Genomic DNA, 12,600 nt, shown 5'->3' with positions numbered 1-12,600 from the left:
CACTCCAAGGGGGACAGAAAAGCTTCTTCCCCCACATTTTCTTTACTCCTGGGCTGTACAATCTGTCCATCACCTGTCTGAGCCCTGATGATTTTATTGTAAGGGAGACATTCTGACATTTTATTTTATACCCCTCCAGCCCCCAGGCAGCTGGCAGGATTGCTGCTGGCTGGTAACACACACAAGTTACACTCTTCCTATTATTTCTCGGAAGCTCCGCTTGGCTGCATTCAGTCCTAATGTGGTGATTTCCTTGCCTTCATGACAGCTATTTCTTATGTGGGGAAGCTGCACCAAAAAAAAAAAAAAAAAAAAAAAAGTAGATGTGAAAAATGAAGCTGTGATTTATTTTCACCTCCAAATATAGAAAGACAATTTCCCCCTCTCTAAGAGCTCCTCTTCCTCCTCTTTAAATAAGTCCCAGTGCCTTCAAACCAAGCCAGTACCCCAGTAAAATCCCACTGCCAAGGCAGATCTGGAGATGTGTTTGTAGGGAACCCAGACCAGTTTAAACTCATCATCAGGGTGACCAGGGACCAGCTGCCTCTTACCAGTTGACAGAGAGCGAACCAGGGAGGGGAGATGGCGAGGGAGCTCAGCCCCAAATCCTCTGGGCTTTCTGCAAATCAGGCATCCCGCTGATGCCAAAACTTTGCTGAGTGGAGGCTGGGGGGGTAGTGGGGCTGTGGGGAGCATCAATCCCCTGGGATGCTGGTGGTGGAACTGATTATGTCCTCCCTCCTCCCGGCAGCACCCGCAATTTGATTTCTCTCTGCCGGCAGTGCTGCTCCCAGACAAAGGCTGTGCTCAGTGCTTGCGGCCAGGCTGGAGCTGGGGGCTCATCCCTGAGGGGACCTGTCCCCAGCGCTGCCTGAACCCGGGCTGCCACTGGGACACGCCGGCCATGCCGCTGTGCACACGCATGTACACACGCACCCACACGCACACTCCGGCTGCTTCCCACCTTCCCCTCCACCTCTCTGGGAAGATCCAGTGGCCGGATCAAGGCATGTCTTTTGGCATCAGGAGGATTAACTCCCCGGGGAGCAGCAACAGAGGCTGAGCCTACACTCCCACCAGGCATCGCCAGCTTCACAGCACACTCGGGAGTTGTGGAGCCAACCTCTCGGCAGCTAATCCCGCTCGCTGCTGGCAGCCAGGACGACTGGGAAGAGCGAGCGGGGCTGCAGAGTGAAGGGACAGGATTGGAAGAGGACGGGGAGGAGTGTAGACACACGCACGCACACAGACCCTGCAGATGGCAGCCAGCGGCACAGGATCAGTTGCTGTTTGCGGGGAGGTCCGTAGGGAGCCGAGCGCTGAATGAAACAAGCCGGAGCATCGGGCGAGCAGATCTGTTCGCTGGCAGAAGTCCTTAAGGTAAAACCCAAGAGCAGCCGCTCCTTGGCTGGGCTCCCCTTCAGAGAGCCGGTGCTGGGCTCACTGCTGTCGCGGTCATCGTCTCTGACTGTGATTTTGTTTTTAAAGGGATCGATCGGGAGACGCCAACAAAAGAAGTTGCTGAAATCCAGACTGGCGTGGCTGGGAGCTGCATGCCACCAGCTCCGTCACGCACCGGGAGAAGCTGAACTTTGTGGGTTTTGAATGTACATTTCTCTTCCGTGGACGCTTCAGGCAGTGTGACAGGGAGAGTCACGGCACAACACTGCACACCTTGCGCTTGCTGTTACCCAGACCAAGCCCAGGGGACAGAAAAGGGGGGATTTCTGTCTCTCCAAGGACCATCACCTGTGAAAAGAAGCTGGAGAAAGGCAATTTATCTTTCTTTTCCAGATGACTGAAAATACCTACAGGATCCTGTCTCTCCAGCTTTCATCAGTCAGTAGCATCAGGGAGAGACGGCTGAGGAACAAAAATGATATCGGTCAAAATAATTCCAGCAGCTACTTTTTCCCAAGGAACTTCATGCCCATAGGGGTTTGCTGCGGGCATTTCCAGGAGTGAGGACCGATGTGCCACAGATTCGTCCCTACTGGATCACGTAAGAATTTGCAAATGAAAAACCCACTCCAGCAAGATCTTCTCTGCCCAGTTTGCAGTACATGTTTTGGTGTAAGCACGGCGATTCTCGCCTCTTTCTCTCCCTTTTAAATCTCTTGGGCTTGGAGATCTCTTTCCTCATTGCAACTATGATTATTTGCAACATCAGTGCCATCAAAGATTGGAGCACTTTCCTCTCCCAGATTCTCCCCAGCGTTAACAAGACTCTGAACTTGGTACAGCAAGTGGAAGCCACCACCAGCTCGGTGGTAAGTGTCCTCCAGGACCCCGAGCAGGACAACTACCTATCCAACAGCCAGTCCATGAACTCCAGCAACTTCACGGCTGGCCTAGACCACTTGTTCCAGTACTCGTACTCGGACAATGACCAGCTTTACAAGGAGTACAAACCCCCTCCTCGAGACGCCATTCCTCTGCCCAAGGCTGTCCTCTACCTTCTCATGGCAGCCCTCGTGGTGGTGGCAGTGGCGTATGCCATCGTCGGGCATCTCATCAAAGACCTCATTCACGACTTTATAGGTGAGTGCGGGCATCACGCGTTGTGTGCATGTGGTTGAAAAAAAAGCCTGGTGCAAATCCTGGCGGGGGTCTCCTTCAATTTGGGTAGGTTATAGACCAAGCCTTGATCCTTTCACATTTACAAGAGTGTTAGTTGATCTGTTGCGCTGAGTTCTCCAAACTGAGCTGTATGTTAATCAGCTTCCCAGAGAAAATCCTTGGGTTTAGCTCCCTTCCTAAAAAAATGAGGCTTGTGCGTGTGTGTATAAATGTATACGTGCATAAGTCTGTGGTGCTGAACGATTGTGAAATCCATTGGCCAGTTTCAGCTGAGCTTGGATTAGAGGTCTCCAGAATGAAAAGTTTCATGGCAACAGATACCTGAGCACAGGCTAACAACCAGCTAGTGCATTGTGAAAGGAAAGCTGCCATATGAGCTTAACCCCTTATCAGACATCAGTGAATCCACAAACTCCTAGGTTACACAGCTCAGCAGTCTGGCTCCCTTGTACATCACCTAGCACAACCATCACAGCCTCTGCAATAAATCTATACGACGATAGCCCAAAGAGTGCGCATTTTTATGAGGTTCGGCTTCCCCGTCTCTTTCGTTTCATCCTGTTGCTGATGAATGAGGTCCCCTCCTGTGGGCAGAGGGGACAGGGCCCCAGTGCAGGGAGCTGGTAGCAGTGTTCCAGCTCAGACAGGGAAGCAGGAGGTATCCACAGCGGGATTTAAACTCCTGGCTCCCGCAGGTGTGCATACCCTCCCTGAAAACTCTGGGAAGCGATGTCCTCTGCAGGTGAGCGGGGCTGAAATCCCTGTGCGCACTCCTTGCGCCGAGCCTGCCCCCCAGCCAGGAATGAAGCCCTGCAGGCTCTGTCTCTGCAGTGGGAGGGAGATCACACTCAGCTGGAGCAAAATCCACGTGTACGTTCTCAATTCCCTTTTATTTCCCTGCTCCTGGGACACAGGAGATACACATCAGCCAAAACTCTGACCGGTGCCTGCGGGGTGGGCAGCACCCATGCTGATGGGAGGGCAAGCCAAGTGCTTTGGGCAGGGGGTCCCAAACAGGCAGGGCCCAGCAGATCTGGGATGCAGGGATTTGAGGAGGAGGTATTTGGGACAAGAAGGGCTGAACCTCCTGGCAGAAAGCGGTGCTTGGGGTCTCACATGAGGCTCAGCCAGGAAAATGTCTGGGAGCTGCTGCTGAGGAGCCTTTCTTCGCCCCAGCTGGAATGGAACAGATACTGTCTTAAAGTGTTAAATATAACACTTAATCAGCAGCTTGCTGGGGCTGTAACATCTCCTGGCTCTGCCGCTCATCTGATTTAGCGTCGCCTTCCCAACAAAGGTAGGCAGCAGAGACAGCACCTAAAAATATACACGCTCCTGCCCTGAGATGCTCAAAGGACCAGGCCAGAGCAGGTTACAAACCCCGCCGAGACGGGAGCCAGTCCAGTCCTGGTGCCCCCACAGAGCAGACGCCCCTGCCCTGAGTGTGGGGGTCCCTGTCGCAGGAGAGCATTGATGCGGGTGCTAAAACCCACCCCGTGAGTGGGTACTCCAAAGCAGGGCCAAAATCCAGATAAATGTCGTGCCCTCCCCGGCAGGGAGAGAGGGTGAAGCCGTGGTTGGAGACACCCGTGCCCTTGCCATGCTATTTCCAGCTCAGCACCAACACTCCCTGCTGACCTTGGGCACCTCTTGCTTTTGCCCCAGTGTGGGACAGGGTTAGCGGGGTGCCCCTTCCCTCCCAAAGCCCTTTACAAAGGGACTTCCACAGCCTTGCACTGCACCGTGGATGTCCCAAAGCTGGACAGGCACCAGGACAGCTCTGGGGTCTGGCTGCTTTCTACCACTTTGGAAGAAGCCCTTTCCCCCCTGAGCGCCCTCGCTGAGGGCAGAACATCCTCCTCGCTCTGGCTGGAGGTGACTTCTCTCTGAGTTAGGATCAGAAATTCAGACGTGAGTTTCTGCCCCATCCAGACAGAGAGGAGAAGGCATTTCCCAAACTCCAGCAGCACCCCTTGGTGCTGAAAGCTGCCCGAGCCTCCAGCTCATCCTATTTAGCACTCTGGGCCCGTCTTTGCACCATTTATACGCTTAAAATGAGCCAGCCCTCGGAGGAGAGCAGACGAGACCGTGTTTGTTAACGCTGCCAAGCAGCAGCCTTTAAAGAGAAGGTTTCATTTGAATGAGTTTGTATAAAATGACTTCGGGGACAGGACAGAGGGAGCAAGGGATAGTAAATAAGAAGCTGGTCTATTAGCTGCTTTAACACAATGCTGGATTTATATACTCGGCAGCAGCTCCAACCTCCGCTATCAGTGTTTCTGTGCTGATCATATTTAAAGGATACAGAGAGAGATGGAAATAAGATGCCAAAGGGCTGGAGCCTGTTTCGGGGAGATTAAAGTGCGAATAGTTAATCGCCACTTTAAACACTCACTCGGAGACATTGAGGATGATTTGGAGTCCTCAGTAACAGCTTGTAGGACACGGCTGGGGGAGTCAGAGCATCACCCAACCTCGTGCGCTCACGGGGACCGTGAGAAGCGGGCACTGGACTCGGTTCAGGGTGGCGGAGGGGCTCTCGGGATGCTATTCTTCCCTTCTGAAACCTGAACAGGTGTTTGAGACACTGACACTTCTCTTGCAGCCACTTAAAATTTCAATTAGAGCTTGTCCAGGCATCCCTGGGGGCAGAAAAATGCTGCTGCGATGCCCAGTGGGGTGGGGAGGAGAGGAAAATGGGAGGCTGCATCAGAGGAGAGGGAAAGATGTATTGCTGAAGAGAGGGAGGGCAGAGTTCCCCTTGGCCGAGGTGCGGGTCCTGTCTGTCCACATCCCACAGAGCACATGGATGTGGATAAAAGGGCTCGTCCTGGAGACAGCTAGCCAAATTACCTTCTCTGCAGTCCCTTGCCACTTGCTCTGAGCTGACAAAATCTTATGTTCGCAACTTTCTTAAAACTCACCAAGCGTCTCCGCTCGGGGATGGATGCGAGCTGCTCGAGGCGGGAGCATGGCTCCTGCATGAGCACAGCTCAGACCCGGCTACCAGTTGAGACAAATTGGGTCGAAGCATTTGGAAAGCGGCTTAACTCGGGAGCGTTGGAGAGCTGCCGGAGACGGCGCTGCGGCGAAGTGCCGGCTTGGCAAATGACAAGCCTGTCGCCAACCTACGAAGTGCCTAATTACTGCAATCCTTGGGAATCAGCCCGCCCTCCCTCCTCCGTCCCCAGCAGTTCACTGAATATCACCCTTATTTAAACACAAAAAAAAAAGGAGAAAAAAGGGGGAAAAAAAAGTTTGACTGGAAACAAAGCTGTTGCCATGGAGACTATGGTGTGTGCGGTCCCCGGGAAAGCATCTCGCCACCTGCACCGGAACCACATGGGAAGGGTCCGTTGGTCTGTGTGGGAGCTGATGCTTTGTGGCAAGACCTTTGCCTGTGTCACCCAGTTTGGCCAAGGTCTCCTCTGAGTTGCTGATCTCCAGAGGAGATCTTGAGGAAACTTTGCCTTCAGGAATGGGCCCAAGGCAGGTGCCCAGTTGGGGTAAGGCAGAGCAGGCTCGCCGACGCTGACAGGACCATGCTGGTCGGTGGCTTCAGGACTGCTCAAAACCCTAAGCCAGTCTCAGAGTCTTTCTTTTCTTTGCCCTTTTGACCCACCAGCTGTATTTTTATTTTTCAGCCTTATCTCCACATGCCACATTTCAGGCTTCTTTAGGAAAGCGTCTCCTTGAACAAAGAAACTGTGCATGACTGTAGCATTGCTGAAACTCGCTGCTGGGTGATCCTGCAGGGACTCGGAATCCGCTTTTAATTGCTCCCACGCAGAACCGCAGGGCTTTTAGGATAATTCAGCCTGTGGCAGGGATTGCAGATAGCGTCTCAGGCCTGTCAGAGAGGACTTACATCTTCTTTTCAGGCTCTGTTTTGAGGATGATTTGTTTGCCTCCCAAAGTTACGGGAAAATAAGAGACCATATCAGGTTCCCTTCTGTTTCCTCACCTTGGTGCTAACCCACCTCTGACACTCACCCTCCTGCCTCAGTTTCCCTTTTAGTGCATGGGGGTGCATTAGGGGTTCCTTAGCCACTGCTTTAGGGGTGCTCATGTCTAGCAGCAGCTGCCGTAGCATGGCTTTCACTGGGTTAATTCCCAGTGTAATAATAGGCAGATGCCCCATCCCTGCATCCACCCTGGTATCACCACAGCTGCGGCCATTGACCAGAGAAGCAACCACAACAGTCTGGCCCTGAGAAAAGCAGGCAGAGGTTTGCCTGCCACTCTAGGGTGGCTGCTTTCACCACCAAACCTTTGAAGCACAAAGCCTGAGCAGTGAGATGGCTCCTGGCATGTGCTGCTGGGGATCCACCGAGGCTGGCCCCGAGGATGCACCATCCCACAGCGGCATTTCCATTTCTGCCATCACATGGTCTGCTGGTGGGCTGTGTCAGGTCCCTGGGGTCAGGACCATGATTTCTACTCCTCTGCAAGTCTGGTCTTTCTTGAGCTGAGACAGAGCTGGGCTCCTCACCCTCTGGCCATCTTCGCTCTGCCTCCTTGATGAATGCCTGAGGCTGGAAGATGCAGAAAGCAACTAACCACCCCCAGCAGCATCCCTGCCTCCCAGGTACCACACCTGAGTCATCACCTCTCCAAAACCCCCTCTGCAGAGCAGCAACACTGCCCTGCAGGTGGACTGGGATCAAATTCAGGCTTGATCCAGGGCTATGCTGGTGTAGAGAAGCTGTTTTTAAGAGAAAATCATGATTAATTGAATGCCTTTTCTGTGTCACCCCCTTTCCTCATCAGGCCCTTCATGCTGGTGACAGCTCTGCAGGGGGACGGTGTCCTTACCTGTCCATCGGCAAAGCAGCGTGCCTGTGCTGTAGGGCTGCAGGACAGTTTTGACTCAGCACAGCTAACCTAAGAAATTTCTGCATAACAGGGGAGGAAGACCAGCAAGTTAATTTAGAAAGATGTGAATCTGGGGGGAAAGGGGGACTTCTTGCTAACAAATCACCTCTGACAGAGACAAACAGAGATTTTCCAGCAGAACAAACCTGGGAGATATCTGCTGATTTTGCTAATGAATAAGCAGAGTCTGTCCTGTAAATGAGACAGATACAGTGTCCAGCTGCAACTGCTGCATCGTGTCAAACACGTGAGGGATGCCCTTGAACTCATGTCCGCTGGAAACGCTTTGGCTGGAGCTGGTCCTGCCTTGCTGCAGAGTACGAGGTGATCGCTGGGTCGGGACCTGTTTCAGAGAGGTCTTCTGCTCCTGCTGCTGGGAAAAGGGCTTTCTTAGCGGCTGTTTTCACACCCGGCTCCATTTAAAGCAAGTAAAACTAGAGCACAAGTTTGATCGTTCATCTAACATGTTTCCCCTTCTGTCGTCGCTTTTTTCCATCTCTGCAGGGAGTGTGAATGTCTCACTCGCTGGCTTGCATTTAAATTTCAGCCCTTTCTCCCACCACCCTCTGCTCTTCCATCAGGGACATCTCTTTTCCAGTGGCTGAAGTGCCTCATGGACATCCCACTGCCTGCGCTGTAAAAGGTTTTCAAGTGAGGATCATCCCTTGTGCCACTGGTACAAGGAGAGGTAAAACAAATTGTGAAGTACGGGCAGCCCTGAACAGTGTTTTTCTGCCCCAAAAAACACAGCAGATCCCAAGGGATGCTGCTGAAGACTCAGGCAAAGCTGGGGAGATGCAGGGGCACTTTGTGCCACATCACTCTGCCGTTTAGGGAGAGATGCTGTTCCGCAGCTCCTGATTTACCCAATCTACCCTATCTCCTCTCCCCAGCTGCTTTGGATCAATCGCTCCGTATCGATCTCACCCCATCTCAGCACTTTCCAACTCGCCTTTCGCCTTGCAAGACCTCAGCAGGCACACTGAGCCTCGGCAGCGCCGGAGCGTGGGGAGAGGTGTCTCTGGGTTGGATGCTGCTCCCCCAGACTGGCTGGGAAAGTCACTTTGTCCCTCTGAGGCATTCACAGACATGCCCGTGTGCATGCCCTGATTTTGCAGCATGTGTCACAAGCTCCTTCCAGGGGCTGGGTAGGCAAAGGCAATGTTTTTCCTTCCCTCCACAGCGTCACCATCCTGGGTCTAGGGGTGCCGCTGCCCGAGGAGCGCACTGTGGGACCCCTGCTCTCCCTGGATCTGCCCTTGGGTGCCCCGGGGCCATGGGGTATCCCGGTTCAGCCTGACTTTGCTTGTCTTGTAGCTAGAGCACATGTGAATCTGCATGTGGACTTTGCTCCAAAAGAGGATTTCATTTTCCTCTTGGAGGCAGTTGTGTCCATTTTCTGTTGCTCATGCAGACCCCTTGCCAGATGTAAGGGATGAAGAGAGAAATATCTGTCGTGATGCTAAGGGCTTCAGCTGCCTTCTATCGGTTACCCCTGTCCCTCAGCTCTCAGCCCCTCACCACTCTCCATTACCTGATTACAACTCCTGACAGGGTTTATTATCCAAGGTTTCTATCGCGTGCTTATGTATGACATGAGGTTGTGCATCTCATCCCCCGCAAAGGTCTGAGCAAGGTTTAATCACATCAGGACCAAAGACGTGCAGGTCTCTCCTCCCCCTCGTCCCACCCCAGGTATCCCATGGGGGACCCAGGAGGACCCCGGTTTCTCATCCGCAGGCTGAGCGAGTTGGGGAGGAGCCGGAGGGAGAAGCTGAGGAGGAGCATGCACGGCTGGGACAGAGCCAGCCAGCAGCTGCAAGCAGGGGAAACAAGGGTGCTGACATTTTTATGGTTGTTTCTCCAGGGTCCTGCTGGCAGGAGATCCTTTGCCGGCTCCATGGGGCCTCGCTCCCCTCTTCCACACATGGCAACACGCTGAAGTTACAGGCCATAAATGGCCACAAATAATGTGTAATTGTATAATTACTTCACTCCTTACTTACACAGTCAAATCATAAAGGCATCACAGTAAATACCCTCTAATGACAGCCTAATTACATCTTCCTGCAGATTACCGGGTAATTAGATCCAGCAGGCTCCAGAAATAATTCCCAGGGAAGCAGCGGTTCGGATTAGCGCGTACAATCCAGCCCACACTTACCCGGGAATTAGACTGCAGCAGCCTCACGCGAGCTGCCTTCCCTGGGTACCCTGGCCACCCTCGTCCCCTTTGGTGATGATGCACCATGACCCCTTTCCCATGGAAATTACTTTTGCTGAGCCCTGACGGCACTCGCCCAAAACATCCATCCTCTGTGCATTTCTGCCTTTATCGTGGTGCCATACCCAGCTCTTGCTTCTTCTGCTGCCTGCAAATGTCCCCAAGGGTTCATTGCTTGGCCACCAAATGCCACCGCCCCTTGCTCACAGGCATGCAAAGCCCTGGTCTTTGCTTCCCGTTGCAACCCTCAGCGGATGGCTCCTGGAATATCTGGGGACCTGTCACCTCTTCTTCTAGAGATTATTCCTCTTCTTCCCTGCCGGACCAGCCCCTGCTCCCACTGGAGTTTTACCACTGACGTCAAGAAAAACAAGCCGAGGCCTTTAATAGTATTTGTAGGAGGCAATCTTGTTATTGCCTTCCAGATCCTCCTCACGCCAAGCGACTGCACAGGGGCCGGCACAAGCCTGGGAGGTCTTGGAGGCAGGAGAGGGGTCCAGCCAGTGTAGACCCAGCCCAGGTTGCAGGGCCAGGCTGGGAAGCAGCTGGTGGAGTGTTTGGCAGTACCGTAAATCCCAGCAAAATGGAGGCTATAAAGGAAAAAAGACCTCAGTGAGCTTCTGGAGCTTGGCTGATTTCCTTGGGGAAGGGTTGTGATGAGGAGCCCAGCTGCTGGTGGGGGCTGTGGACCATGCAAGTGAAAGCTGAATGACCCAATTGGGGCTCAGGAGAGACCCAGGGCTCCCCAAAAGCCTTTGCGGACCATGTCTTTGCTGAGTTCCCCAATCACTCTTACCAGCACCGCAGTAGATGTGGGGACAGTGATGGTTCTTCTCCTGCCCTTCCCATCACACAGACCCCGCTGGCACAGCGACGGAGGTGAACAAAAAAGTTAAAAAAAGAAAAAACTGTCGCTCTCTGGACACACTGCCTGTGCCCAGTATGGTGGAAGCTCTCTTGTCCTTGGAGCCTGCACCCACATCCAGCCAACTGACATCAGGCAGTGGGCCCCCCCTGCTCCCTGCCCAGTCCCCGTGGCAGGGTGGACACCTGCTCTGGCTCCACAGCACGAGCATCACACCGAAAGCCATGCCCCATGCCCTTGGGGATGGTGTGGCCAAATATCTTTAGGCTGGAGAAGGAAGTAAAATATTGCATTGCAAAAATGACAAAACTTCTGGGTTTTCTTCAAAAAAAGAAGGAAAAGCTTTGGGGCTTTTGAAAAAAAGCCCCAAAATTCAACCTACTGTGCACACACTGAGCACAGGGGGAACCACAGGTCTTTCCCATCTCTTTTCACCACCAGTGACCCAACAAATTAGAGCTTCATATCCTTTCATCCCTGGGATCCAGCCCTGGCATTTGCCATCATTTGCCTCAGTTTTGCTGCAAAACTTTTTTCTGCAGCCCATGAAGAAGGCAAACATCTCCCTGTGATTTCATTTCTCTGTTCCCACTCTACCAGCCAACCTGTGTCCTCCACCAAAGAGCTGCAATTAAAATGCCCTGTGGGTCCAGAAAAGACTCTGAAATACCCCCTGCCACAAAGGAGAGAAATGTTATTTCTCAAGAGCAACCCCAGGGTTGTGAGAGCGGCCAGATTAGCTCAGAGTCACGTCCAGGAGCTCCGGTGGCCTGCCACAAGCACAGCCCTGAAGCTGCCCGCAGAGGTTTTGAAGCCCTGGCGTGGCTGTGATGCCCTTCCGTGGTGGATAAGCCGTGACCCCAGCCATGCCTCCAGCCCCATTTGGATGTCACAGGGTTATTTAATTATCCCCTCCATTTCCTATGGCAAAAACCCGCTGTAGGAAACACACTGCTTTCCCCACTTTACTTCAGAGACACTTCATTTTCATTTGTGGGATTAGCAGGGTGATTTCATTTGTTTAAGCCAGGAGGACTTCCAGAAACCAGCAGCCTGAAAACCAGCCCAGAGCTGGGAAGAGCAGACATGCTGGTACCAGGGGAGTGGAGGGGGCTGACGGGGCAGGTGTTGGCGAGGGATTCTCCTGTGGGGTGAACACCCAGAGTGAGGGGTAGGGTGTAGCAGGGGGCAGCAATTTCCCAGCCAGCTTTGTCTCTGGGGCCAGCTGGAGGTAACCAAGGGCTTGTTTTGTGCTTTTCCCTCCTCCAGACTGGATCTTCGGCCCCAGCCCAGATGACAACAGCAACAAGAGCGATGTCAACTGCATCAGCAACAGTGTCAACGAGATGAGTGAGATGCCCGAGCTGCCACGGCACCGGGACCGCCAGTCCCAGGACGTGGTCATTGCCATCAGTGAGACCTGTCACCTGCCACAGCAGACGTGACCAGCGCGGTGGCCAGGCCAGGCGGGATGGAGCAGAGGGATGGAGCAGAGGGATGGAGCAGCGGGATGGCGCAGTGGGACAGTGCAGCAGCCGCCTTGCAGGACCGAGCGGCGAGAGGAAGGGATGCGCAGAGCTAGCACCATGGAGCAAAGCCCTCCTCACCCCGGTTTTGCCAACCTCTAAGGACTTTGCCAAGGCAGGCAGCATCACCCTTTCTCCCGGGCTTGTCAGTCCTGCCCTGACATCTGCCCGTGGGTTCGTGACCTCCCTTTCTTCCCTATCAATAGCAAAAAAAAAAAAAAAAAAGGAAATGCAAAATACACCCAACAAACAAAGCTCGCAAGAGAAACAAGGCGGAGAGGAGCCGGGCAGTCCTTTGGCGTGCAGCTGTCCTGGGGATTGGGTGGTGGAAAGGGCGAAGGAGACAAGGAGGCTGCGTGAGAAGTGAGGGTGTCTGTATTTCTGCGGCCAGACCCAGGACACAGCAGGGAACTGGGACTGCAGCTGGGGGCTGCAGAAAGGCACTGAAATATCAGCAGGGGCCAAACCCAGCCCAATACTTCCATGACCTGCCTGGGCCATCACTTCTCTCCCTAGTTCTACAGCTCCAG

General features: G+C 53.4%; 1 protein-coding gene across 2 annotated transcripts; it reads left to right on the top strand.

Annotated features, from left to right (window-relative positions):
* The first annotated feature begins 930 nt into the window (after positions 1–930).
* LOC147599978 (uncharacterized) lies at positions 931–12,349 on the top strand. Of its 2 annotated transcripts, XM_086753714.1 has the most exons (3): positions 931–1,380; positions 1,489–2,541; positions 11,814–12,349. In XM_086753714.1, the coding sequence occupies exons 2-3, from the start codon at positions 2,064–2,066 to the stop codon at positions 11,987–11,989; spliced, it is 654 nt and encodes a 217-aa protein (XP_086609840.1). In that variant the 5' UTR covers positions 931–1,380; positions 1,489–2,063; the 3' UTR covers positions 11,990–12,349. The 2 variants fall into 2 exon arrangements, with proteins under 2 accessions (XP_086609840.1, XP_086609842.1); XM_086753716.1 differs by lacking the exon at positions 931–1,380 and having other exon boundaries at positions 1,397–2,541.
* Positions 12,350–12,600: the final 251 nt, after the last annotated feature.

The sequence above is a fragment of the Chlamydotis macqueenii genome, chromosome 8 (assembly GCF_036417535.1).
Source record: "Chlamydotis macqueenii isolate bChlMac1 chromosome 8, bChlMac1.mat, whole genome shotgun sequence".
NCBI classification, from domain to species: Eukaryota; Metazoa; Chordata; class Aves; order Otidiformes; family Otididae; genus Chlamydotis; species Chlamydotis macqueenii.
This window is presented reverse-complemented; position numbering and strand designations above follow the sequence as displayed.

Excerpts from the sequence above, each read along its gene's own strand:
- LOC147599978 (XM_086753714.1), top strand. The coding sequence starts at position 2,064 with ATGTTTTGGTGTAAGCACGGCGATTCTCGCCTCTTTCTCTCCCTTTTA. Across the intron at positions 2,542-11,813 it reads CCTCATTCACGACTTTATAG|ACTGGATCTTCGGCCCCAGC; the intron begins GTGAGTGCGGGC and ends TCCCTCCTCCAG.